This window comes from Chelonia mydas, chromosome 26 (genome assembly GCF_015237465.2).
Source record: "Chelonia mydas isolate rCheMyd1 chromosome 26, rCheMyd1.pri.v2, whole genome shotgun sequence".
In the NCBI taxonomy this organism is placed as follows: domain Eukaryota; kingdom Metazoa; phylum Chordata; order Testudines; family Cheloniidae; genus Chelonia; species Chelonia mydas.
The window spans coordinates 12,614,778-12,641,829 of record NC_057859.1 but is presented as its reverse complement, the minus strand read 5'-3'; the positions used below and the strand labels follow the sequence as shown (position 1 = coordinate 12,641,829).

Sequence of the window (27,052 nt, the reverse complement as noted above, 5' to 3'; positions counted from 1 at the left end):
CAAACACCTGTCGGGGATGGTCAAGATAATACTTAGTCGTGCCGTGAGTGCAGGGGACTGGACTAGACGACCTCTCGAGGTCCCTTCCAGTCCTAAGATTCTCTGGTTCCATGACTACACAGCAGTAAAACACCCACAGCTAGCCTGTGTCAGCTGACATGGGCTTTGGAGCTATAAAATTGCAGTGTAGACCCCGCAGGGTCCCAGAGCTTGGGCTCCAGCTTAAGCTTGAACGTTTCTACTGCAGTTTTATAGCCCTGCAGTCTGAGCCCCACAAGCCCGTCAGCTGACACTGGTTAGTCACGCGGGTTTATTGCAGTGTAGACATACCCTTAGGATCTCATCTGAATGACATGCCCTCATATAATGGAGTTCTGGCCCAATGAGGTCCCCTTTTCTTTTCTGGTAACGGAGCTGAGGGTTACTATGTTACATGCTCCAGAGCTACTTAGAACTAAGCTATACTGTGGGGAGAGAATTTCTCTGTATCTCTAGAGAACGTGGCCCTTTCAGGTTTATTTTTACCATCTGTACAGTAACATCTAGAGGCACAATCAGGATCAGGGCCCAGTTGTGTCGGGCACTGTAAATCATAACAGGGGACAGTCTCTGCTCCCAAAAATTTACACTCTAAACAGCCATAGGGTGGGAGGGAAAACAGAGGCATCTAGTGAAATGACTTGCCCAGGGTCACCCAGCGGGTCAGTGGCAGAACTCCGATCTCCTGACTCCCACTCCAGTGCCCTGTCGACTTGATTATGCTTAAGCTCCATCTACACTATGAACTAGAGGTGTGATTTCCCTGGTCGTGTACACACCTGCAACTGATGGTTTTGTAAGTGGCATGGCTAAGCCGATGGTGCTACTCAGGCTACCTACTGCGGCGATGCGGCTATTTATACTTGCGCTAGCTGGGGGTATGCAAGTGCTGGTATATGTACACGAGCAGGGGAGTCACACCCCTAGCTTGTAGTGTAAACGGCATCTTAGCATGAGTGCTTTACAAGCATGCAGAGCAGTTGTTTCCACTGCAGCTAACCTACAGTATGCAGGGGGCTTCAGCTACCCAAACCCTTCACTGTAAGGCCTGCAAATATTAAATACAAAATGTAAGATCAAGGCACTGGTTGAGGTCAGTGGGGTCCATCGGAGAAGAGAACTAATTACTCTCGGTGTTCCAGATTCTGTTGTGTGGCTGTGGAGTGTCATTCCATGTGGGAGCAGGAGCGATTTCTGTTTCCCCTCGTGGACAGCACCCTGGAAAAGAAAGCACTTGCATCAAAGACTCCGCTAGATTCCAAGCCGTTGATCTCCCTGTACCAGATTCAACCCTCCTGCTGACATTGATTTCACTAGGCTTGTGCCTGTTTGTGCTCACAGTGGATCGGGCCCTCTACCTCGGTTTCCCCAGCTGTAAATTGGGGAGAAGGATATAGTAGTGGGAGGGTTCTGTCACTTTAAGGATGGGCTTAGATATTTTACTGACCAAGTATGGATGGCCAAGTCAGGGCTTATATTGGTGTTTATAAGAAGCAGCACTTAAATTATCAGCTGTTTGGGGCGGGGGCCATCTTTATTCTGTGTTTGTACAGTGTTCCTAAAATGCTACGATGATAGAAATAATAATAGATGAGATTCTTTGCATTCTTGATCATTTTGAGCTTGCAGTCCATAGTGCGTCTGCTCCTTAGAATAAGGGTTTGCCGGATGAGAGGCTATAAAAATGATTGATTAAAGGGAAATTATCAGCTTCATATTTTTAAATTCATTTTTAAAAATGTCCATTTATTCCCCTTTAAAATTTGAACGTCCCGAAATCTTGTTTTAAAATTTCCATGCCAAAGTATTTTTAACAAGGGTGGTTTTCCTCTTCCCCTGGTGGATGTTTTTAAGGGTCTTTGAAGTTAGTTGGTTTGTACCTTGCTAACTGATTGCACATGAAAAAATAGTGAAATCGACTACACAAAGGGCTGTCGGGCACAGTCAGCAAATTGCAAAAACAAAATAGAAAAGAATTTAAGCTTTTAGTTAGAGAGATCTAAGGTGTTGCTTGTACCAAGAAGAAGTACACCGCTTCCAGACAGTTCATTTCATTTCATTTCATTGAAGCGCTGTTGGTATTGGAAAGCTATACGTGCGTTCCTGAAGCGTACTGAAGAGAGAGACAAACCCTCAGATCTCTGTTCCTTTAAAGTTGAAATCTGAGCCCCTTTCAAGTTGAAGTCAGAGCCTCAGCTAGCCTAGATCAGCAGAGATCCACCAGTGTTAGTGGAGATTTGCTGATTTATGCCAGGTTTGTGTGTGTTTAACCTTATACGGTCTTGTTATATATGTCAGAATATCCCGAAACCTTTATGACCTAAACTTGTGGCACCTACTTGGACAGAACTCCCACTGAACTCAGCAGGCGTTTTGCCAGCAGGACTGAGCTTGAACGACTTCTCAGGCAGGAAAGTCTCTTGACTAGCTGGGAGTGGCCCGTATTCCATTATGCAGCTTTTTTCTGTAGTCAGCAACATGCTTATCTGTAGTTTAGAAACCAGCCTGAACTCAAGTGGAGTGTCTGCCGACCGCAATCAGCCTTCAGACAGTTTCCACCTAGAACTACTCAGGCTTCATAAAAATGCACATGCTCTAGATGTTTGCCCTGTGCCTGTAGCTAGTGGGCTGGGGAGGGTACAGTGACACTAGCATTCTTTCCCTGACCCCGCTTGTAGGAGTCCGCTGCCTTAATGCTGATCAATTTCTTAAGGATTAAGTGTACAGACATGCCCCATACTTTGAAACCTCTGCAAGGATTTTCCTGTTCTATGCTGGGATCCAGCCTGGTATGCCCACACCATCGTCTCTACATGGCAGAGGGCTGGATTAAGGAAGGCTCGGGAATCCTGGCATCCGGGGCAGTGAGTCAGAGGGGTAATCAGCAGCGCAGCACCCGAGATCGCCTGTTTAGGAAGAGGATCAAGGTGAGGCTCCATCAACAGGAGTGCTGGGAGAGGTAGATCTGCTCCAGGGGTAGGAAAAATCTGTCCAGGTAAAAGGGAGGGTGGTTTGAATCACTGGGGGAATAGGGCTGGTTTAGCCTTAATTCAGCCCAGGGCGTTACATCGCCCCCATTTTAACAGTAATTCCTAGGAGTCACTTCTGGGATTTGTATGCTCCCCATAACATGAGCACTTGCCAAACAGAGGGCCCAGCCTAGAGACTTTTGATGCCAAATCCGTGTAGCTCATTGATAACTCACAGCAATAGTGGCTGCTGTGCTGGGGTAATACAGCAACAGAGATACCGGTTTGGATTGTCACTAGAGCCATCAGAATTGTTTTGTCAGAAAGTTTTTTTCTTTTGGGGGCGGAGGCAGGAATATTCCTTTTTGAACAAGACAGAATTTTCCGCAGGGGAGAAAAAAAGTTATTTTGTTGAAAGGACAAATTTCATTTTGATTCGATTCAAAATGAAATGTTTTCAGTGTGGGTTTTCTCCAGCGGAAAAAAGGGAGAAGAAAATGTTCAATTTGAAAGTAAATGATTGGGGTGGGGGGGGTTATTTCATTTACATGAAAAATAACATAAACTTCCTCGGCAAATTTTGAGTGGAATGAACTGTTTTTAGTTTCCTTGGAAATGTTTTGTGGAAAATCAGTCTATTGACAGGGATATGTTTGCCTTTTAGTAGGGATCCATCCAGCTGGTTTTACACTACCACCTATCACCATTGTATTTGAGCACCTTCCGTACACAATCAATAGTAGTCCTTATAACACTCTCCTTAGTGCAGTGGTTTTCAACCTGTGATCTGCGGGGATCCGCAGACTATGCCTAAGGTTTCCAAAGGGGCCCCACCTCCATTTGAAAATGTTTAGGGGTCCGCAAATGAAAAAAGGTTGAAAACTGCTGCACTAGTGGACTTCATGAAATCGGACACTTTTCCCTTTTGGGGGTAAAAAGCTCTGCTTGAGGTATTTGATTTGCTTGTTTGTTACTGGGGTCTACTTTTTTATTTACTGGGGGGCAGTGTGTGGGTGGCATCAGTGTTGCAAATGTCGTTCGTGCTGTGTTGGAAAAGCTTTCTCAAAGGAAAGGAGGACTAGTGGCACCTTAGAGACTAACCAGTTTATTTGAGCATAAGCTTTCGTGAGCTACAGCTCACTTCATCGGATGCATCTCAAAGGAGAAACTCCTCAACTTCTTGCAGGATCACATAGGAAGTTATTGTACTTCTGAGCAGATGGGTCCTCTCTGGTTTGTCCTCCAGCCGATTCAGCACTGCTCCCTACAGTACATTAATCTGGTGTTCCAACTACTGCACTTGACGGTGGCCATATAAAAATTCTTGTCCCCAAGTGCTGGTAAACACACCACTTTGGGAGATGGGGCACTCCAGCCCCCACTGCTTTTTTTCCAATAAGAATTGTTATATTTTTAGCATTCAGGAAGCTCTCCTGTTATCAGCAAACTTCTAAAAATATCAGCTCGCATCCCACCTCTCCAGCCCCTAACTTCCTTTCAGCCTTGGTTAAATGTGCCACGAAGTGGATTAAAAATAGCACCAAGGGGCAAGGGAATGTTGGGTCATGAAAATAGCATTCTCCAGTCTGCAGATCTCCTAAGGGGCCTATTCTCCTCCATCGTTAATGCTGAGATGTAAGGGTTGCGTGTGAAATCAGTGCTTATCGCATGACAGGCAGATGCTAGGGGAGGGGCACCATAGATAAAGTTAGGGGTTGTCTGCATGCAAATTTGCACCAGGTGAGGCCTTGTCTGCACACACACAAGTAGCATCAGTTTAACTTTTATTGCTGTTTAAAGTGGTTTACTCAAACTGGTCAAAACCCTGTGTAGACTCTGTTAATTTGGTTTAGCTTAAACCCATCCCTAATTGATCTAAGTGACGTTGGTAGAAGCGCGGTTAAACTGACGCGGCTCAGCCCAGAGACAAAGAATGGAAGCTATACATCTGCATGAAGAGGTGAAATCGATCCCCTTGAATTAGCATGCATTTCGCCCCCCAAATTGGGCTTGTAAATTACAGTTAGCGGGCACACTAACCAAAGGCTCTGCTTCTTGGAATTGCTGTGGGGATTGCGTGATGCTTTCTGCAATAGGAGGGGTTATTACAGTGAGACTTGATATCCTGTGGGACTGTTTTGAGCCTCTGGGAAAAATCCCCTTGACGTTTCAATAGCAAAAGTTCATTCTCAACTTCCCCTCCGGAAACAGTGCATTTTAGCCTCCCTTGGGTAGAGGTGGCTGTATTCCTAATGAATGGGTGAGCTGTATGTCTATAGATAGTGGGTAATCCGTATGTATATGCACAATCTAGAAAGAGCTCTGGGTGCTTGCGCAATGGAAGCTGTGGTCCAGTAGGTAGGGACTGGGTCATTTCCCACCTCTGCCACTGACTTCCTGTATGGCCTTGGCCAGATCACTTAGCAGTGGCCACTAATTTTGAGTGCTTTCACTTTTAAGTGCCCAACATGGGATACCTACAGCCTGGTTTTCAGAGGTGCCGACCACCCAGCGCTCCAGTTGAAGTCACTGGGAGCGGCAGGTGCTCAGCACCTCTGAAAATCAGGCTGCAAGTGTTGCAGATTGGGCCCCCCACAAAAAATCAAGCAGCCAGAATGAGTGGAAATGTAGGCTTTGGGGCTGTGCCTCAGTTTGCCCATCCGTAATGTGGAGACAATGAAACTTACCAACTAAGGGTATAATGAGGGTTAATTGAGGTGAGCATTAAGAGTCGTTGTGGTGTTATAGAGCATGTCTGGGCATTACAATAATGCATGTATTGCTTTTCGTCAGTAGATCGCAAACCACTCTGCAGAGCAAGTCACTATTATCAGCCTTGTGTTTAGATGGGGAAACCGAGGCACGGAGCGGTGAAGTAACTTGCGCAAGGTCGTCTAGCAGGCCAGCGGCGGGAATAGAACCCTGGTCTTCTGAGTCACACACCAGTGATCTATCTGCTAGGCCATAGATCTCTCAGGAGATCTTGTTTCCATTCCTGACTCTGACTCCCTATGGAAAGTCACTTAATCTCTCAGTGCCTCAGTTGCCCATCTGTAAACTGGAGGTAAGAACGCTTACAAATGCTTTGAGGTCTGCTGACGAAAAGTGCCGTGTAAGTGCAGAGTATTATACGCTGCTTGCGTTGCCTTTATGGAGCTACCCTCCAACCACCTCTCCCCGAGACTGACTGTATAGCAGACTTAAAACGTCCCCTACCCAATATACTGCATCACCCTCGGGCTGTCTGTGTCCCTGCCCCAGGGCCAGCTGTGCAGGTACTGTGATTGATGTAGCTAGGAAGCCTGCGATGCTGGAATGGTGCATGCCGGTGCTCTGGGCTTGTGAGCTGACACTTGTTTATGCTGCTTCCACTTGCAATAAACCAGCTCACTCGGAGACTCCGCTGGCTTTCGTCTGGACTTTCACACATATCACACACAAGGCGCTGACCGCAGCAGCAGAAACAGATTTCCCAGCTAGGTCTAGAGTTGAGGTCAAACCGAGCGCAGCCTCTTGACCTACATGCTCAAACCTCTCCCTTTTGTCCACGCTTTGATCAGAACTGCCGACCTTAGCCTGGAAGTTCACTCTGTACGGCCCGTTGGATTCTTCTGCCGAGGCTGCTAACAAAGGAGCCAGTTGGTACGGGCTCTGGTGGCGATTTTTGTGACATGGCCCCTGTCTATCAGGCACTGGGGCAGAGACCCTCCAAACTTGTTCCACATCAGTTGTAAATCTTCATTGTGAGCCCAATCCACCATCGCCCTGAAAGTAATCTAGTCATTTCCATTCAGTCGGTTTCACTCACCACCCCATGGAGAGTGGAGGTAAAGAGCAGACACTGGGGATTTGCAAGCCACCCTCCAGCCAGAGGTAGAAAAGCACTTGAAAAGAGTCCAGAGGGAGCTGCACCTGGCCTCTGAGAGATGGACTAGCTGACCCACAGTGATAGCTATTTCCGGTCTCTAACTTTTCCGATTCTGTGATAACGTTTCCCAGAGCTGAGCGACAGAGGCAGAGAGGGGAAAACAGACGGAGCAGAGGAAAAGGAAACAGAGAGGCAGAAAGAGATCCAAGCAGGTATCTTTCAGGGCTAGAATCAGTGAGGAAAGGAACAAAAGGAGCAGGGGAAGGTGAGTGAGGCTTGTGCCTTTTAAAGGGTTTGCTCGTTGGGATGGCCTACTGAGGTATGCCCCTTGCTCCTGGGAAGATCCCAGTCAGACGCCCAGTCTTTATTAGATTTTTAACATTTCCCGTTGTTGCTACCACAGGTGCATCTGGGAGCGCTAATGTAGACAAGGGACTGGCGTTTTAACCCATGTGCCATAGACTTGCTGGGAGCATGTTCGGGGCTTGTCCACACACAGAGTTGCACCTGTTTACCCTAAACCAATGTGGTTAAACTGATGCCAAATGCTGTGTGGATGCTCTGATTTCCATTCAAACCCGGCTTGTTCCAGTCTAGATTAAGTCGATTGGAAATCTTTGTCAGGCAAGGTGAAATAAAGCGGAATAAGAGCATCTACACAGGGGTTTGCACCGGTTTAACAGAACCAGTGCAAGTTTACAGGCAGCCAAGGCCTCAGGTGACACTATGATTAAAAAGCTGGCGTCCGCTCTACTCCAGCACGCCCATCATTGGTACCACTCAGGTGGTGCTTTGGCCTCCTGCTGGCCTTCTCTGGGGGAGGAGGAGCAGATTTTACCCTAAAAGAGGGGTGGTCTGGGGGTGCAAGGGTGGCTACGTGGCTATTTACCCTCTGCTTTCCTCCATTCTCTCAGACAGGTTCGGAGGGCAACCCAGTTGATGGACCCAAAACAGGCCAAATGGAAGAAGGGCCAATTAACTATGTTGAAGAAAGAAGGTTGAACGAAGGAAGCGGGCCCAGCCTGGTGAATGGGGGGAGCCAGCAGGCTGGGGGAAGTGCCCTGCTAATGGAAACGGACGACTGGCTTGCCAGCCAGCCTGTCACCCGGCACTCCAGCGAGAAAGCCAAATGGGAGAGCGCTCCGGCCCCGGGCCGGGGGGACGCCGCCAACGATGCGAACCTGGAGGACGCTCGGAACCTGGTGGCCTTCTCCGCCGTGGCCGAGGCCATGTCTTCCTACGGAATGCCGGCTGCCGGGTCCCCGTCGCTGCTGAGCACGCAGCTGTATGAGAAATTCAACTTGGAGATGAGCCGGGGAGGGGCGGGCAACCCAGGGCTCCCCCAGCCCGACAGCGTCCCCGGAGGCGAGGATCTGAACGCCCTGAAGGCTGCCCTGACCCTGGCCAAGCATGGCATGAAGCCCCCCAACTGCAACTGTGACGGCCCCGAGTGTCCCGACTACCTGGAGTGGCTGGAGCAGAAGATCAAGTCGGCCCTTGGGGAGGGGCAGACCTGCCCATCCCAACATCTCAGCGACGCCCACCACCAGCCCTTAGACAAAGGTGCTACTCCCAATCAGGTGCCTGCCGTGGTGGAGACGCTTAAGCCATGCCCTTCCGATGGCCTCCCCTTTTCCCAAAGTGCACTGAACATTGCCAAGGAGAAGAACATTAGCCTCCAGACAGCCATCGCCATAGAAGCCCTCACCCAGCTGTCATCCGCTCTCCCGCCGCCGGCCAGGGTGACTCCAGCCACTCCTGGCAGCCCCCTGCCATCTGTGTCGTTCGCCTCCAAGGAGCAGCTGGTCTGTTCATCCCCCTTCAGCCCAGACGAACCCCCGGTGCTACCCTCATCCAGCAACGAGCAGTACCAGAGCCAGAACGCACAACCCTACAGCGGACACAGTGTGCTCCAGACGTCTCGGGCCCTGAGGCAGTCCTCTTGGCAGCCGGCGGACCCCCAGTATCTCCTCGAACCCAGCACCCCCCGGGAGCCTGCGGGCCTCTTCCCCAATTTCACCTCCACCCCCCAGAAACTGGAATTTTCTGAGCCGTGGGATGAAGAACCCAAGCCGAAAAACAACTTGTGGATGCTGAGCTCCGACCTGCCCGCCTCCTTGGTGAGCGACCCGATGGCTGAGCTGGAGCAGCTGCTGGGCAGCGCCAACGATTACATCAAGTCGGTGTTTAAGAGACCTGAAGCAATGCCCAACAAGGTCAAAGCCGTCAAGCCGAAGCAAGAGCCGCTGGTCCCGGCTCTGAAGAAGGAAGCCGGGGGTGGTCATCCCAAGCTGGCCCCCAGCCAGCACTTGTCCCAGCTGCTGCAAGAAACGGACTTCCATAAGAAGACCCAAATGGTGCTGCAGCAGCACCTCCATCATAAGCGCAATCTCTTCCTGGACCAGAACCTGGCCCAGCCGGGCCCACAGGACCAGCTGCCCAACTGGTGGGCTCCCGGCTCTCAGGCCCTGCTTCCGAAGCCATCCGAAAAGCAGGCCAAAGAGAAGAAGAAGAAAATTCAGCCTGACAAACCCTCCCAAGTCAAGCCACTCCGGAAGCAAGTCCAGATCAAGAAGTCCAAGCAGAAGGATTCGCAACCACTGTTCCTGCCCCTGAGGCAAATTAGCTTGGAAGGATTTCACTCAGCTGCTGCCACTCAGCTCCCGACGGAAGAGATGCAGACTGAGCAGCCTCTCCCCGGCACCCCTGTCAAGCCCCCGCCTCTTGCACTATTCACACCCAGCTCCGCTGCACGGTCTCAGCTGCAAAAGCAGCTGGACGACAGAAGCCAGGCTCCCAACACTCAGGAAACAGGCACTCTCAGCCAAGGGAGCCCAGAGGAAAACCTCCAGCATCACCTTCACCAGAACTTTGCGTGCCGCCCTGCCCCGCCCGGCACTCCCGTCTCCAGCTATGCGCCCTGCTGCTCTGCTGTTCCCTCTGGCGACGGGCAGGACCAAGCTCCCCACAAGCCCTTAAACCTGCCGGACCCGCTGCCGGCCCAGAACTCACTCATGGTGGATGACAAGCTGGAGGAGCTGATCCGGCAGTTCGAGGCGGAGTTTGGGGAAAATTTCAGCCTGCAGAATTCTGACCTCCCGGCTCCGCTCGCTGATGGTCCGCCCTCCCAGCCTCTCTCCCACCAGTCGTCTTCTCTGAGCCACTCTCCAGAACTGCCAGGGGGCTCGGATTCAACCCTCCAAGTGCCGGCTGCCGAAGATGGAGTGCCGCCCCTGGCCGAAGCTCCCGAAGTGGGATCCAAAGGCTTTTCGCTGTCGCCCGGGATGGGGCAGCATTTTGAGAACCCCTTTGCAGCTAGGTCCCCCAAGCAGATTAAAATCGAATCTTCTGGTGCTATCACCGTGGTGTCAACCACCTGCTTTTACTCCGAGGAAAACCAAAACGCGGATGCCGCTTACCTGGATGGGACCCCGACCAAGAACGACGTGCCGTTCACGCCAACCCTCAGTGGATTTTTGGAATCTCCTTTGAAATACCTGGATACGCCAACAAAAAGTTTATTGGACACCCCAGCCAAGCGGGCTCAAGCGGAATTCCCCACTTGCGACTGTGTGGGTAAGTGAAGCTGCTTCTCCGTGGCTTACAAGGGCCTGATTCGGGATCTGCTAGGCTGTGGGGGGAGTTTGGGCTAAATAAAGACTGCAGAAGGGGTGGGTGTGTGTGTGTTCACCCCTGTACAGAGAGCCCACGTGAGGCCCTTTGCACCACTCCTTTGAGGATTAATTGGATTGGAGTGGTACGTAGGGTCTTGTGTTGATGCTCTGCACAAAGGATGAATTTCACTCTGATGAGAAAAATAAGTGAACAGGTTTGCAATACAGGAGGAAATATACAAGGAGTCGAGCATCTTTGTAAGTATCCTGGACAAAATAAAGCTGGGAAGTGATGATCAGGGATTGTTTTCCCAATCAGGATTTCTGGGATATGCTGGAATCCATTACAATTATTTTAAGGTGAACTGCAAAAAAAATTGAACTGTGGAGGGAGGGGAGGAGGGGGAAGTGCGTGTGTGAGCTCACTGTTAAAGATTCCACATCAGTAGCAGAATAGGTATGAGAGAGAGAGATGTGCCATCTATCTTGAATGGTTCAATGGTTCTCAGCCCGTGGGCCACTTGTGGCCCAATCAGCACACAGCTGCGGCTCATGTGACATCCTCAGGGCCATATAGGTAGTATTGGATGCAGCCCACAATGGTAAATAGGTTGAGAACCATGGACAGATGCAACAAATGCTGCATCTTGGCAGGGGGGTTAGACTAGATGACCCTTGCGGTCCCTTCTAACCTATGATTCTACATGCATATATTCCTAATGATATACTACTAAAATCAAATTATATCTTTAAAAGGAAATCTCTATTTATGTTAATTATAATACCTCAGATTATGAAAACTGAAAGAATTTTTCAACTCATTTTATTCTATTCTAACATGTATATTGGGGTAATGCCCATTCAGGCCCTGCTGTGCCTGGTACTGTACAAACTTATAACAACTGCCAGTCCCTGCCTCAATGTGCTTGCATTTCAACTTTAATTTTTCTCCCATTTCTTTTTGCATTTTTGTTCTTCTGTCCTTATGGGTGGCGGAAGTTGAGCCATCGCCATGCCTCTGTTGATAGGCAGTTTTACTGTATGGATCTCCTTCACTGGTGTCAAGCTGCGGTGTTGGGGTTTCTAACGCTGCCAGGAATGTTTAAATTTCATCCCAACGAAAATGCCTGGTTTTGTTGAAACGGAGACTAAAGAAATCACAAAACAATTCTATTTGGAGAGGGGCCAAATTTTCAAAAACAGCCTCTAATATTTGGTGCCTCTGTTTTGAGTGTCAGATTTTAGGGACATACGTTAGCTTCTCAGCTGATGTAAATCGATACAGCACCACTGGAGTCAAGGGCACTACGCCAATTCCCACCAGGCCTTAGGGGCTGATTTTCAGAAGGACCGAGGTTTTGCAGCTCCCGTAGGGTATGTCTACATTGCAGCTGGGAGCCAGCCTCCAGGCCTGGACTGACAGACTTGCACTAGCTAGTGGGGCTCCTGGAGAGACTCAGGCTTTTGCCACCTCGCTCAGATCCAGGGGATTGCGAGGTAGAGCTGCCGCCCACACTGCTGTTTTTAGCGCACAGTCCTAGGTAGCATGAATCAGTCTCCCCGGGAGAGGAGCCTCACACCTGGCTGCAGTAGAGACAGATGTCACTTAGAGATGTGGGCGCGCAGTCGCTCTGAAATCAGGCCCCTTTGAGGTGTTTCAAATGGAGCATCCAGAAACGGAGGCCCCTAGAATTAGAGGATCTTTTTGAAAGTTTTGGGGCTGTGCATTTTTGTGACTCTTTCCTGCGGCAGAGAAACCTACATTTTAGGGTATAAATTACTGGACCATGTCCCTGTAAAGATTTCAGTTAAATCTCGTTGAAATTGATTGAAAGACTCCCGTGGCCTTCGGATTAGGCCCTGTATGGGCATTTGCAACAGTGCTACCTGAACTCTTTTGTCACCCTACAAGGGGGATCCCTCGGGATCAGGGGCACGTTTGGGAAAGCTGTCTGTGTTGTACCTGCTCTGCGGACAAACCGCGATGCTCATTCTCTAGCCTGTCCATCAGTCCAGGAGGAAGGAGGCTGGCTAGGGAGAGGTGGGTTCTCTGCATTTTCGAGGCCTTTTTCTGGCCCTTGTCCATTCACAAGTCCAGGCAGAGTTCCTTTGGGGGACGTACACTAACTCCTCAGGGCAGTGGGTGCAGTTGGAGGTTCTCTGCGTGGTGTCCCTCTCTGGATCCCTTGCTTTGACCCTGGATCATCATAGAATCCTAGGACTGGAAGGGACCTCGAGAGGTCGTCTAGTCCAGTCCCCTGCACTCATGACAGGACTAAGTATTATCTAGACCATCCCTGACAGGTGTTTGTCTAACCTGCTCTTAAAAATCTCCAGTGATGGAGATTCCACAACCTCCCTAGGCAATTTATTCCAGTGCTGAGCCACCCTGACAGGAAGTTTTTCCTAATGTCCAACCTAAACCTCCCTTGCTGCAATTTAAACCCATTGCTTCTTGTCCTATCCTCAGAGGTTAAGAAGAACAATTCTTCTCTCTCCTCCTTGAAACAACCTTTTATGTACTTGAAAACTGTTATCATGTCCCCTCTCAGTCTTCTCTTTTCCACACTAAACAAATCCAATTTTTTCAATCTTCCTTCATAGGTCATGTTTTCTAGACCTTTAATCATTTTTGTTGCTCTTCTCTGGACTCTCTCCAATTTGTCCACATCTTTCCTGAAACGTGGCGCCCAGAACTGGACACACTACTCCAGTTGAGGCCTAATCAGCGCAGAGTAGAGCGGAAGAATTTCTTCTTGTGTCTTGCTTACAACACTCCTGCTCATACATCTTCAGGCCCCATCCTTGTTTTTTAATTTTATGTCCCCTGTCCGCAGTTAAATTGGAGTCCTGTGGCCCCCTCCCGCACCGGAGAGGGTGGGCTTTCTTGTCTGATAGGCTCCGCCTACCCCCTGAGGCTTTAAATAGGCGGGGTGTTTTCACCAACGTTGTGCTCGCATAGAAAAGCTAAGGAAAGAATTTGGGGTGTATTGGAAACAACAGAGGGGCCACAAAAAGGAGACCCCATGTTTGATTGGGAGCTGGCTTCTGGCCAAACAAAAACTGAGCTTTTCTGAGCAGTCGTCTATTTATTTATTGGCTTGTAAATTTAAAGCGGTGATTGTACCAAATGACACCAAAGAAATACAAAGAAACTCCCAGCATTTGTGGAGTTGGTTGAAACTTTCATCGTGTTTGAGTTTTGCCTCCAGTGCCAGGAAAGACTTGGCTTATTTTGGGCAGGAAAAGAAAGAAAGAAAAAGCAATTAAGTAGGAGTCGGGACTTGGTACTTTATTAGGTGTCTCTGCTGTTAGACTAATAAAATCAGACTCCTCTGTTTGTCACTTATTGATCTCTGTCTGGACGCCTGCAGCCCAGCTGAGATTTGCTTTCTCCTTTCCTTGGCATGGGGCCAGTTAGACATGATGGGAATAAAAATTAGGGCTGGGGAGGAGTGGGAAAGAAAAAACAACCCAATGGCAAACCCCTGCCTAACTAAGGAGCCTTCTCTGCTCACTAAAGCCCCAAAGAAAGTGCTGTTAACCAGACTGCAAGTTCCCTGCTTGGAGAGTGAATTCTCTAGGCTCTCTGAGGTTGGCAAGCTCGTGCTGAGTTTTATCCAAAGCCCGTTGACGTTAACGGGAATCTGATTTCCATGGACTTTGGATCAGGAATGCCCACTTTCTTCCCTGATTAGCAAACGTCCTAAGCCCTCCAATCTCCCTAGAACCCCCAGAAGAGGTCCATTAATTCTCCTGGCCCAGCAAGTTCTCTGTGAGATCAGTCTGAACAGGGTTCAGTTAATGGTACTGGCTGTTCCACCTTGGATAACCAGCTCTCTAAAGGGCTGATCCAAACCCCATGGAAGTCCAAGAAAAGATGCTGATCGTCTTCCCTGGCCCTAAATCTTCCAAACGTCTGCAGTCCTCTGAGATCAGTTGATCCTCTAGTTGCTTCCCAGTCATGGTGATGTCCCCTTTTCTCCCTAGTGCTAGAGCCAGTGTGGGAAACCCCATTGACTATTCCTTTAAAGCAGTGGTTTTCAAACTGTGGGTCACGACCCAGTATTGGCTTGCGGAATGTAAGGCACTGGGTCACGGTGGCTCTCGTCGGCACCGCTCACCTGGCCGTTAAAAGTCCCATCAGCAGCGCTGCCCGGCTAAGGCAGGCTAGTCCCTACCTTTTTCCGACACCGTGCTGTGCCCTGGAAGCAGTCAGCAGCAGGTCTGGCTCCTAGGCAGGGGGGTCATGAGGCTCCGCGTGCTTCTTCCCCCCGCCCCGAGCACCGGCTCTGCATGCCCATTGGCCGGTTCCTGGCCAACGGGAGCTGGCGGGGAGGTGCCTGCAGGTGAGAGCTGCCCGGAGTCGCTTGTGTGCCTCCGCCTAGGAGCCGGACCTGCTGCTGGCCGCTTCCAGGGCACAGCGCAGTCTGTGGTGCCAGGACAGACAGGAAGCCTGTCTAGATTGTCGGGCTCAACGGGTAGTGATCAATGGCTCCATGTCTAGTTGGCAGCCGGTGTCAAGTGGAGTGCCCCAGGGGTCGGTCCTGGGGCCGGTTTTGTTCAATATCTTCATAAATGATCTGGAGGATGGTGTGGATTGCACTCTCAGCAAATTTGCGGATGATACTAAACTGGGAGGAGTGGTAGATACGCTGGAGGGCAGGGATAGGATACAGAGGGACCTAGACAAATTGGAGGTTTGGGCCAAAAGAAACCTGATGAGGTTCAATAAGGATAAGTGCAGGGTCCTGCACTTAGGATGGAAGAACCCAATGCACCGCTACAGACTAGGGACCGAATGGCTAGGCAGCAGTTCTGCGGAAAAGGACCTAGGGGTTACAGTGGACGAGAAGCTGGATATGAGTCAGCAGTGTGCCCTTGTTGCCAAGAAGGCCAATGGCATTTTGGGATGTATAAGTAGGGGCATAGCGAGCAGATCGAGGGACGTGATCGTTCCCCTCTCTTCGACATTGGTGAGGCCTCATCTGGAGTACTGTGTCCAGTTTTGGGCCCCACGCTACAAGAAGGACGTGGATAAATTGGAGAGAGTCCAGCTAAGGGCAACAAAAATGATTAGGGGTCTGGAACACATGACTTATGAGGAGAGGCTGAGGGAGCTGGGATTGTTTAGTCTGCAGAAGAGAAGAATGAGGGGGGATTTGATAGCTGCTTTCAACTACCTGAGAGGTGGTTCCAGAGAGGATGGTTCTAGACTATTCTCAGTGGTAGAAGAGGACAGGACAAGGAGTAATGGTCTCAAGTTGCAGTGGGGGAGGTTTAGGTTGGATATTAGGAAAAACTTTTTCACTAGGAGGGTGGTGAAACACTGGAATGCGTTACCTAGGGAGGTGGTAGAATCTCCTTCCTTGGAAGTTTTTAAGGTCAGGCTTGACAAAGCCCTGGCTGGGATGATTTGATTGGGGATTGGTCCTGCTTTGAGCAGGGGGTTGGACTAGATGACCTCCTGAGGTCCCTTCCAACCCTGATATTCTATGATTCTATGATTAAGCCTGCCTCTGCACCCCCACTGCGCCCCTGACCGGGAGCCACCTGAGGTAAGCCCGCACCCTAGTCCCGAGCCCCCTCAAACCTGGAGCCCCTTCCTGCACCCCAAGCCCCTCATCCCCACCCCAGCCCAGAGCCCTGACCCCCTGCCGCACCTCAATCCCCTGCCCCAGCCCTGAGCCCCCTCCCGCAGCCCTCATTCCCGGCCCCACCCCGCAGCCCTCACCCCCACACCCCAACCCTCTGCCCCAGCCCTGAGCCCCTTGCACACCCCAAACCCCTCATCCCCAGCTCCGTTGGGTCACGGGCATCAACAATTTTCTTCAACTCGTTCACCAGAAAAAAAGTTTGAAAACCATTGCTTTAAAGTACAGCAGCCTCTGTTTTCATACGACTGGAGCATCCCTCCCATGAATTAGGGAGATCCTGCATGGTGACCCTAGGCAGCGCAGGCTGGAGCGCTAGAGAGGCAGAGAGAACCACAGGGTCTGCCTATGTCCAGCAGCCTCTATTACACCTCTCCCGCCCCCCGTGTTCATTCTAACCAAGCCCTGTCTCCACCAGTCCCAGGAGCACTATTCACATAGCCGTGAAGCAGGAGCAGATCCAGTTGAAGGTGGCAGGTGTACAAGTTACTGTGGTCTCCGTCTGAGCTGCAGAGTCCCACCCTGGTTAACAAATTGACTTAGCTGGAGAAATAAATGATAATGTATGTAATTACTTGCTCTCCCATGCCCTGACCACATGGCTTATGCTCATGGGTGCTGCCAAGATCCAAAGCTGTGGCATATGTATACTAGCCAGTCCATGGGTTCTTCTGTCAGCTCTTTTCCCTCCAGCCCTTTGCCCTGTTTACTTTGGGCTAGAACCCCTGATCTGCTGCTCTAAAAGCTACAGCCTGTTACCTCTGGAACTACAGGGGGATCTGTGAGCTCTGTAATAACGGTAGATCTCCAAGTGCTTTGCAGAGGGGGGGGTCAGTATTGTTTGCCCCATTTTACAGATGGGGAGAAAGCAACCATAGCCCCCATGTTCAAATGCTGCACACTACTGTACCACCTGTACAAAATATGCCTTTTGAGCAGTGTTACTCAGACCTCGGTGATTCAGGAGCCAAATTAGCAATCAGCACGACCCAGAAGAGCCAGAGTCATGTGAATTCATGGTTTCATTTACTGTTTTTATACATTCTCACAGCAAAATGTCTGATCAGGTATTATTATTTTATCAACTACAGTTGGCTAATAACTTAGATTGGTTAATAATTAAATCACACAGTGTTTTAATGTGTTCTGCCAAGAGCCACAAGAGACCCATTAAAGAGCCACTTGCATCTTGCAAGCCTCAGTCTGAGTATCGCTGCTTTTGAGGTCTCCTTTTAAAATGAACAGCATGCTGTTTACACATCAAGACTATAACGGGGTTCAAAAAAGAACTAGCTAAGTTCACGGAGGACAGGTCCATGAATGGCTATTGGCAGCGATGGTGTCCCGAGCCTCTGTTTGCCAGAAGCTGGGAATGGGCGATGGGATGGATCACTCAATGATTCCCTGTTCTGTTCATTCCCTCTGGGGCACCTGGCACTGGCCACTGTTGGAAGACAGGACACTGGGCTAGATGGACCTTTGGTCTGACCCAGTATGGCCATTCTTATGTACTGGTCAGAAATATCATTGTGAGATATAGGTGACAATGCTGTGTGTGGAATTATGGATACTCACTGAAGTTATGCTTTGAGGTCTGGGATTAAAAGGTGTTTAAACCAGGCGTGTCGGGGGAGTTGATAAACAGGTTTCTTCAAGACAAAGGAAAGAGGCCAACACCTCAAACCAGGTGTGGCCAGATTCAATGGGCTATTCATTTGTATCTGAGGTTGCAGGGAGAGAACATTTTACACGGTACAGTTGCATCAGGAAGCATTGCATTGGAAAGCTGTAATCAGTTGGAGTCACCCCCTGGAGGAGACTGAACCCCAAGGGAGCAAGGTAGCCCTTGAAACCAAGGCAGACTTTGAGGTATAAGGGCACACAGAAAGACTTTGCTTTATCCTGCACCTGACGAGACAAGGAAAACCAACTCCTTGGCCTCTGCAGGGATCCTGGCTGAAAGCGAGCCAGCCATTGCTGGGGTAGGAAAATTGGTGAGGAAACTACCTTGTGCAAAGGCTGTAGCTTCTTAAGTTCTCAGTCATTAGAAAATGTATTTTTACTTCTGTTTGTTTGTAACCCCTTTCTACCTGGTATCACTTAACCTATGCCCTTTTTGGTAATACACTTACTTTATTTTGGCTCTAAACCACCTCACAGCTGTGTTTGAAGGGAAGGGTGTGTTTACCCCAGTTACCGTAAAGAGCAGCGAACATAATATCTGCTGTGAATGTACAGTGGTAGAGGCTGTGCATTGCAGAGAAACTTCCCTAAGGAGCTCGGGGGCTGGAGTTTACTGATTGTCACCTGCTGGGCTGGGAGAGCCTTGAAGAGTTTGCTGGTGAGGCAGACAGGCTGGGAGCTGACACAGTCCAATCTCCAGCAAAGCTCACTTTCGCTGCGTTGGGGAGGAAAGAAACACAGTGGCGCCCAGGTCTGTGTGTCCCCAACTGCATGTTACAGGGAAACTGAGGAAGGGAGCTCGGAAGTGACTTGCATTCCAGTGAGAGAGCTAGGAACGGGAACCTGGGTCTCCTGAATCAGTTAGGCCACGCTGCCTCTCTAATAGCGTTAGAGCTTTTGGTCTGCTTGACCGTTCTGGTGTGGCAGCATTTTGTACCCATTTTGCCCTGGTATAACGACGACCCCAAGTGCAGAGCAGTGGAGAATCGGGGCTTAGCTCTTCCGGGGGCTGCTCCTACGAGAGTAACGTGCTGTGATGCTTTTTGGGAGGCTCCAGAACCGTAAGTTACCTTGTTGCCCGTCTGCCTCGGTGAGAGAGAGGTTTGCTGATGCTAAACTGTGTGTCGGCTCCCTGACGCTCCATTGTGGTAGCCAGCGCCTCAGGACCCCGCCAGCCTGGCAGGTAACACTTGGTGCACTTCATGTCCTGAACCCCCTCCAGTTTCCCTGTAGCCCATAGCCTCTGTCCCAGGACACCCCCAGAAGTTACCAAGTCGGCTGTCTCCAAAGTGGCGGTGTGCACACTAGCCTGTTGGCTCAGCTGAGGATGCACTCTTTACTTCAATATTACAGCACTGGGATTGGCTTAGGGCAAAACAAAGAAGTTTATTAGTAGAGAGAGATCTCGTCAGTGATACGAAGCAAACCGAAATGGTTACAAATAAAACAAAAGTATAACATGCTGTCCAGTGACTAAAATTCACCTTTATCAGGCTACGATCTTCTGTCTAAAGCAGTTTTCTTACCTAACGTGACCTTTCAGCCAGGATCTAGATTTCATGGATGCGTAATACTGTCCCTTTCACCTCCTCAGTGATTAGCACAATGTCGTTTTGCTTCACCTTATATTTCCCCAAAACTCACTGTTTGGACCCCAGAGCCAAGACAACCTCCTGTGGCTTTAGCCTCTGGTGTCTTCCTAGGCTGACTTCATGACCTGGCTTTTCCTGTTGACTTGCATACAAATTGGGCGTCCTTTGTGTTGATTTCACAATGCTTAATTTACATTAGAGGAAGGGCGATAATTCCTTTCCCTCCTGTTGGGAAGAAAACCTGTTTCTCCCTGTGTTAGGTTACAAACTTTAAAACATAATATCAGTGAGTAAATATGATTCCTCATATAGTGTTAATACTAGGGTGACCAGACAGCAAGTGTGAAAAATCAGGACGGGGGTGGGGAGTAATAGGAGCCTATATAAGAAAAAGACCCCAAAATTGGGACTGTCCCTATAAAAATCGGGACATCTGGTCACCCTAGTTAATACAGACATTTCACACTGATATCAGTGACCAGTAAGAAGATAACAGCCATACTGCGTGAGACCCATGGTCCATCTAGCCCAGTATCCTGTCTTCTGACAGCAGCTAGTGCCAGGTGCTTCAGAGGTAATGAACAGATCAAGGCAATTTATCAAGTGATCCATTCCCGTTGTCCACTCCCAGCTTCTGGAAGTCAGAGGTTTAGGGACGTCCAGAGCATGGAGTTGCATCCCTGACCATCTTGGCTAATAGCCATAGACGGACCCATCCTCCCATGAACTAATCTAGTTCTTTTTTTAAACCCTGTGACAATGAGTTCCACAGGTTGACTGTGTGTGGTATGAAGTACTTCCTTTGCTTGTTTTAATTCTGCTGCCTATTAGTTTAATCAAATGACCCCTAGCTCTTGTGGTATGTGAAGAGGTAAATAACACTTGCCTATTTACTTTCCCCACACCATTCATGACGTTATAGATTGCTATCATTTCCCCCATTAGTCATCTCTTCTCTAAGATGAACAATCCCAGTCTTTTAAATAAAGGAGTACTTGTGGCACCTTAGAGACTAACCAATTTATTTGAGCATAAGCTTTCGTGAGCTACAGCTCACTTCATCGGATGCATACTGTGGAAAGTGTAGAAGATCTTTTTATACACACAAAGCATGAAAAAATACCTCCCCCCACCCTACTCTCCTGCTGGTAATAGCTTATCTAATAAGGAGAGTGATCACTTTAGATAAGCTATTACCAGCAGGAGAGTGGGGTGGGGGGAGGTATTTTTTCATGCTTTGTGTGTATAAAAAGATCTTCTACACTTTCCACAGTATGCATCCGATGAAGTGAGCTGTAGCTCACGAAAGCTTATGCTCAAATAAATTGGTTAGTCTCTAAGGTGCCACAAATACTCCTTTTCTTTTTTCAAATACAGACTAACACGGCTGTTACTCTGAAACCAGTCTTTTAAATCTCTTCTTGTATGGAAGTTGTTCTATACTCCTAACCATTTTTTTCCTTCTCTGTACTTTTTCCAATTCTAATATATCTTTTTTGAAATAGAGTGACCAGAATGTGACATTATATTCAAGATGTGGGCATACCATGGATTTATGTAGTGGCCTTGTGATATTTTCTGTCTTCTTATCTATCCCTTTCCTAATGGTTCCTAGCCTTCTGTTAACATATTTGACTGCAGCTGCACATTGAGTGGATGTTTTCAGAGAACTATCCACAATGACTCCAAGATCTTTCTTGAGCGGTAACAGCTAATTTAGACCCCATAATTTTCTACGTATAGTTGGGAGTATGTATTCCAATGTGCGTTACTTTGCGCTTATCAGCATTGAATTTCATCTGCCATTTTGTTGCCCAGTTGTTTGAGATCCTTTTATAGCTCTTCGCAGTCTGCTTTGGACTTACCTACCCTGAGTAATTTTGTATCCTCTGCAAACTTTGCTGTCTCACTGTTTACCCCCTTTTCCAGATCTTCTATGAATATGTTGAATAGCACAGGTCCCAGTCTAGATCCCGCCATTTACCACTTTCCATTGGGAAAACTGACCATTTATTCTTACCCTTTTGCTTCCTGTGTTTTAAACCATTACTAAACCACGAGAAGATTTGCTTTGCTTTACTTAAGAGCCTTTAGTGTGGGATTTTGTCAAAGGTTTTCTGAAAGTCCAAGTCCACTATATCCACTGGCTCACCCTTGTCCACGTGCTTATTGATACCCTCAAACAATTCCAATAGGTTGGTGAGGTGTGATTTCCCTTTACAAAAGCCCTGTTGACTTGGTGCATCGCCGGCTTTCATTTGATACCTTGCAGGACACTTTCTGGGTAACCAGGATAACCCCAGTGTGTTAGATGTAATGAGTATGTCGGGGCCTGACAAGAGTTGCTGATGCAGACTTGTGAGCCACCAGTGGGACTCTGGGTCACTCCTGTGAAGGGTGTACTGGAAGGCAGGACCAACTTTTCATCCAGGGGAAGAGAGCAGTGCACAGACACCTCTGCCCCAGTGCATTGTGGTCCCTTTCACAGCCCCAGGTGGAGGGGCTGAGAATCTGGAAAAGAGCAACGCACAGAGAATTCCAAATGCTTATGGTTTGTCGTCCTCCCATTGCACTGAGCTGTTGCCTGACTGGGGAGTGTTTTAAATGCCTTCGGAGCTGGATTCGGGTCTCAGTTACCGCATTGCCAATCCGGCGCCACCACTGTTGGAATCCGTGCAGTTCCACCAGAGTTACACCAGTCTGAGATCAGAATCCAGCCCTGAGCGAGCCGCCATCCTGCCCCTTCAGCCCCAAGCCAACCTCCGCTCAGGCTCCAGGGTGGTTGAAGCAGCTCAGCGACAGTGCAAGGCAGCCCATCTCCCTTGGCAGCATCCAGCCAAGACAATCGCAGACAAGTGCAGCCAGCATGAAGGGGGCAAGGCAGGCCAGCTGGCTGAATAGCAGCGAGCGTGGGAGCTGGAGGGGAGCAGGTGGGGTAGAGAGGGCTGGGGCGGGCAGGGGGGTTTGTGTGCCAGGGTGCCTCTCTCTGCTAATCGGCTCTCCGCAGAGCTCATAAAAATGCACAGCACTCAGCCAGCCTATGCAAATCCCGTAGCATCTGGGGGGCTGCAGGGCTGTTTAGTTTGCGATGACTGTTGCAGGCCAGTTCAGGGCTGGCGTGAGGTTGTAAAGCAGGGTCTGATCTTTCAGGGTTAAAATGCTGCCTTAAGAACTCCTCCATGTTTTATTACTCCTGTCCTGCTGGCGTTGAGGTTGGGGAATGCTTTGCTGAGCGCTTCCCCAGGGGTGGGATGCAGTGGTAGAGGTGGCTTTCAATGCCTTGAGACCCTCATAAAACTGGCTCCTTGCATGCTTTTAAGGGGGAATCGGTGCTGGATTGTCTGTCCTGGAGAGTGATGTCCTATGTCCACGGGGGACAGTGGCAATATAGACTTCTCCAGCCATTGTCACTAAACTGGAGGTGGAACCGCTAGGGATGAGCAGAGAGTTTATGATAACCAGGACTGGACTCTCTGATCCAGGAGCTCCCTTTCAATCCGAGGTTGCTGCAGTTAAACATACACGGCCGTTTCACACTGTCGTCTCTCTGCCGAGATTTCCGATGCAGCGTCGGACGTGCCGCTCCATTGTACGGACTTCGCAGGGTTTTCAGAGTTCGTATGACAGCAGCGCCTAGAGGTCGCAAGATCAGGGCTCCCTTGCTCTGGGTCCTGTGCCTATGCATGGGAAGAGACAGCACTTGCCGCAAAGAGCTTGCAGTCTAATTAGACAAGACAGGCAAAAGATGGGAGGGGAAACCGAGGCACAACTCATTGCATGTAATTCTCTCCAACATCATGACAGCTGTGCCTGGATTCCCGGCAACAGCACCCGGAGGAAGCAGAGGGAAGAATCCTCATTGTACCTTGACAGTGCTCACAGCCACCCACTCCTGCTGTGAATCGGTATGGCTAGAAAATCCCGAGGAATATTGGTACAACACAGCTCGTTAGCCCAGGGCGAGATGTGGCACAAGGTTTTATTGGTTTTTGGCTAGGTGTGGGGCAGTGGCCAGAGCAGGGACGGGGCACCATCCATCCGCTTTACAGACACTAATGAGTTGAGCCTCACAACCCACCTGCACTATTGTTTCCTTTTTTAAAGGTGAGGAAACTGAGGCATGGGGAAGGGACATGATTTGCCCAAGGTCACCCAGCAAGTTAGTTGGGAAGATGTGAAGTTAACCAATAATTCTGACTCCTAGCCCCCACTCCCTAACCAGTCGTGACTCAGCCCGCCCTCCCTGGTGTCTCAGGGGGGCTCTGGAGAGCCAGGGAGCTGTGCTCAGTGCGCATAGCTTTGACTGACTGGAGAATTTGGCATTATCCCTTTCCTTTCTCTGGTTTCCTCTGTTTATATCCTAGCTCTTCTCTTCTCTCTGCATGTCTGTGTGCAAGCAGGATCCCTCCTGCTTTGCTGTCTTTGACCTCTCTCCTTTTACCTGGACTTTGACACCACGTGGGTGGAGATCTGTTTTCCCATGATTGAAATTGCAGGGGAAGTTTTCAGCAAGGCAGAGTCTAATGACCAAAGTTGGTTTTTGGCCAGGATTCCTAACTCCTAGCCTTGTAGAACGGCACCATGGGATCATTAATGACCAGGTTCTCAGTTTTACAGTACATCCCCATCTCGCCACCACACTGGGACAGGTTTCAGGTTCTGGCCGTGGCCTGGAGTCCCCCCTCCCAATTTCTGAGGACTTCCTAAAATGGTTTTCTCTTCTCCTTTGCTGTGTGAAAGACCCAGCAAACTGCAGAGGGAAACTGATCATAGAGGGAGAACAGGGAAACTGCCTGTACCCTAAGTGCTGTCCAGTGTGTAAAGGAAACAGACTGAAAAGATTAGCGAGAAATATTTTTCCTAGCCCTCTGATCTCCTTCAGTTAACAGGGACCGTGCGTGTTACAGTAACAGGGGAACTGGTTTCAGACAGAGGTGTGGGTCTGAAATTGATCATGTCATTTCACACGGAATGCCAAGGGCTCTGTCTGAAAACGGCTCTGGTGGTGGTGATTTTGGATGCGGCGGAGGCAGTGTGGACAGCACGCTGGGCTGGGACTCAGGACGCCTGGATTCTGTTCCCAGCTCCGTCACTGCCCTGGGGCAACCCCCTCTGTGCAGGGCCGTCCCTAGCAATTCTGGGGCCCTATGCAGGCCTCCTGGGGCGGTGGGGCTGGCTTGGGGGGGCAGGGAGGAACCACCCCCCCCAGCACTACCGGCGGCACGGCTGGGGCTGGGTCGCTGCACTTCCTGCCGCTGGTGAGTGCATGCCCAGCCCGGCTGCGCTCCTCAGGGGAGTGGGGGCAGGGCTGTTGCGGGAAGAGCTGGAGCAGGGGCTGGTGCCCCACGCAGCTGCATACTTTGCGTATGGGTAAGGACGGCCCTGCCTCTGATTCTCCCTCTGTAGAATGAGGATAAGCATACTGGCCTCCGCTGTGAAGCACTTTGCGAGCGAGCGATGGGAGGAGCTAGGTAGCCGTATTGTAAGCTAGTAGATCTGACGGACAGGGCAGGGCTGAATGGCAAAAGGCTTTAAAGGCAAAGGCCAAGATTTATGTCGGGAGGGGGTGGCAGAGAGGGAGTCAGTGGAGGGATGCCAAGAAGGGGATGATGTGGTTGGAGTCGTGAGCCGGGAAGATTGTCCTGACCTGTGACTTTTTGCATGGACTTGAGGCACTGGGGCTGGCATCAAAGCTGGAACAGTGGAGATTACACCAAAGAGGATGGAGACCTGGGCAAGAGCCTCTTGGGTTGTTCATTGGAGGACCATTGAAGAGACTCTGATCCTCACCCCATTGGTCCTTGCTTTCCTTTTCTGATACTTCAGTGGGTGACACCAGCAGGCGGGGGCTGTCTAAGGTAGTAAAGGGGAGTCATTATGGATGTAGGCTAAAGCAAGCTGTTGCTGAACACACTGCGTTACGGCGTGTGGGGCCGGGCCACCCCGGGGGAGACGTGGAGAGGGAGCAGGACTTAGAGCGGCCGGTGCTACACAGGTGGTCAGACCAGGTGATCTGGTTGGCCCTTCCGGCCTTCAACGCTCTAAGTTTCCTCCCTGCTTCCTTCCCTGCTGAAGTGATTTCCTGCAGCTCTTCACTGGATGCACTCCCTTCCAAGCCAGCACAGCGCGGCTGGCCAGTGCATTGGGGGTATGGGGGGGCGGGTGTCAGTCCACGGTTCATGCCCTTGCCTGTTTAGGAGAGAGCCAAGCATGCAGCCTCCCAGCGGCCACGAAGAGAGCTCTGATGCATCCCTACGGGGGCCTCGATGGGTTTATCCCGCTTGACTGTAGTTCTCGTAGACCGAGCCTCGGTTTGCACCCAGCTGAATGTAATGTATTTCTAAGGGGCCTCTCACAGTGCTGTAGGTCCCCCCCGCCCCCATGTATTAACCAAATGCACCACCTTACCCACTGCACCAAGATCCTCATTCGAAGCCCTTCCCAGGCCACCGAGCAGAGGGCTCGCTCTCCCTCGCCTCAGGAGAAGGGCTGGGAAGACAAGGTAATTAATGGCCAGCATAGGTGAGCTCTGGTGCCCTCTGTGACGGGTTCGGTCACAGAGACCCCCTTGGGACTGTCACCTGATATGCTGGATTTACCTCTGAGCCCGTTTTCCCTGCTAGCTTGGGACTCCAGAACCCTGCCTTGTTGAGCCAGACACGCCAGCCTGCTGCAACACAGACGCAGGGTCTAGATCACGCCCCCAGAACTGCAGACTTAACTGAAAACCACTCAGTAAGTCACTTATCTCCAGCACCCAGACACCCAGCTCCCAATGGGATCCAAACCCCAAATAAATCCGTTTTAATGTGTATGAAGCTTATACAGGGTAGACTCATAAATTGTCCACTCACTATAACACTGATAGAGAGATATGCACAGCTGTTTGCTCCCCCAGGTATTAATCACTTACTCTGAGTTTATCAATAAACAAAAGTGATTTTATTAAGTATAAAAAGTAGGATTTAACTGGTTCTAAGTAATAACAGACAGAACAAAGTAAGTTACAAAGCAAAATAAAACAAAACACGCAATTCTAAGCCTAATACGTTAAGAAACTGATTACAGGTAAATCTCATCCTCAGACATGTTCCAATAAGCTGCTTTCACAGACTGGACTTCTTCCTAGTCTGGGCCCAATCCTTTCCCCCAGTACAGTCCTTGTTAGTTCCAGCAGGCATCTTAGGTGAAGTGCAGGGGTTTTCTCATGACTGGAACCCCCCTTGTCCTGCTCCACCCCCTTTTATAGCTTTGGCACAAGGCGGAAATCTTTTGTCTCTCTGGGTCCCCACCCCTCCTTCTAAATGGGAAAGTACCAGGTTTAAGATGGATTCCAGTTCAAGTGACATGATCACATGTCACTGAAAGACCTTATTCTGGCCGACATGTACACAGGAAGGCTTGCAGGTAAACAAACCATTTACAACCAATTGTCCTATGCAATGGGAGCCATTAAGATTCTAAACCACCATTAATGGCCCACACTTTGCATAATTACAGTAGGACCTCAGAGTCATACTTTATATTTCTAGCTTCAGATAAAAGGATGATACCTTCATACAAATAGCATGAACACACTCAGTAGATTATAAGCTTTGTAATGATGCCTTACAAGAGACCTTTTGCATAAAGC

At 49.7% G+C, this 27,052-nt stretch overlaps 1 protein-coding gene across 7 annotated transcripts in view; it reads left to right on the top strand.

Annotated features, from left to right (window-relative positions):
- The window catches only part of TET3 (tet methylcytosine dioxygenase 3), a 161,426-nt gene that overhangs the window by 84,900 nt on the left and 49,474 nt on the right, over positions 1–27,052 (top strand). For all 7 annotated transcript variants that reach the window (XM_043536243.1, XM_037886135.2, XM_037886134.2 and 4 more), the window contains one exon: positions 7,791–10,452. In XM_043536243.1, the coding sequence (XP_043392178.1) occupies positions 7,791–10,452 (2,662 nt within the window). The remainder of the gene's footprint in view (positions 1–7,790; positions 10,453–27,052) is intronic.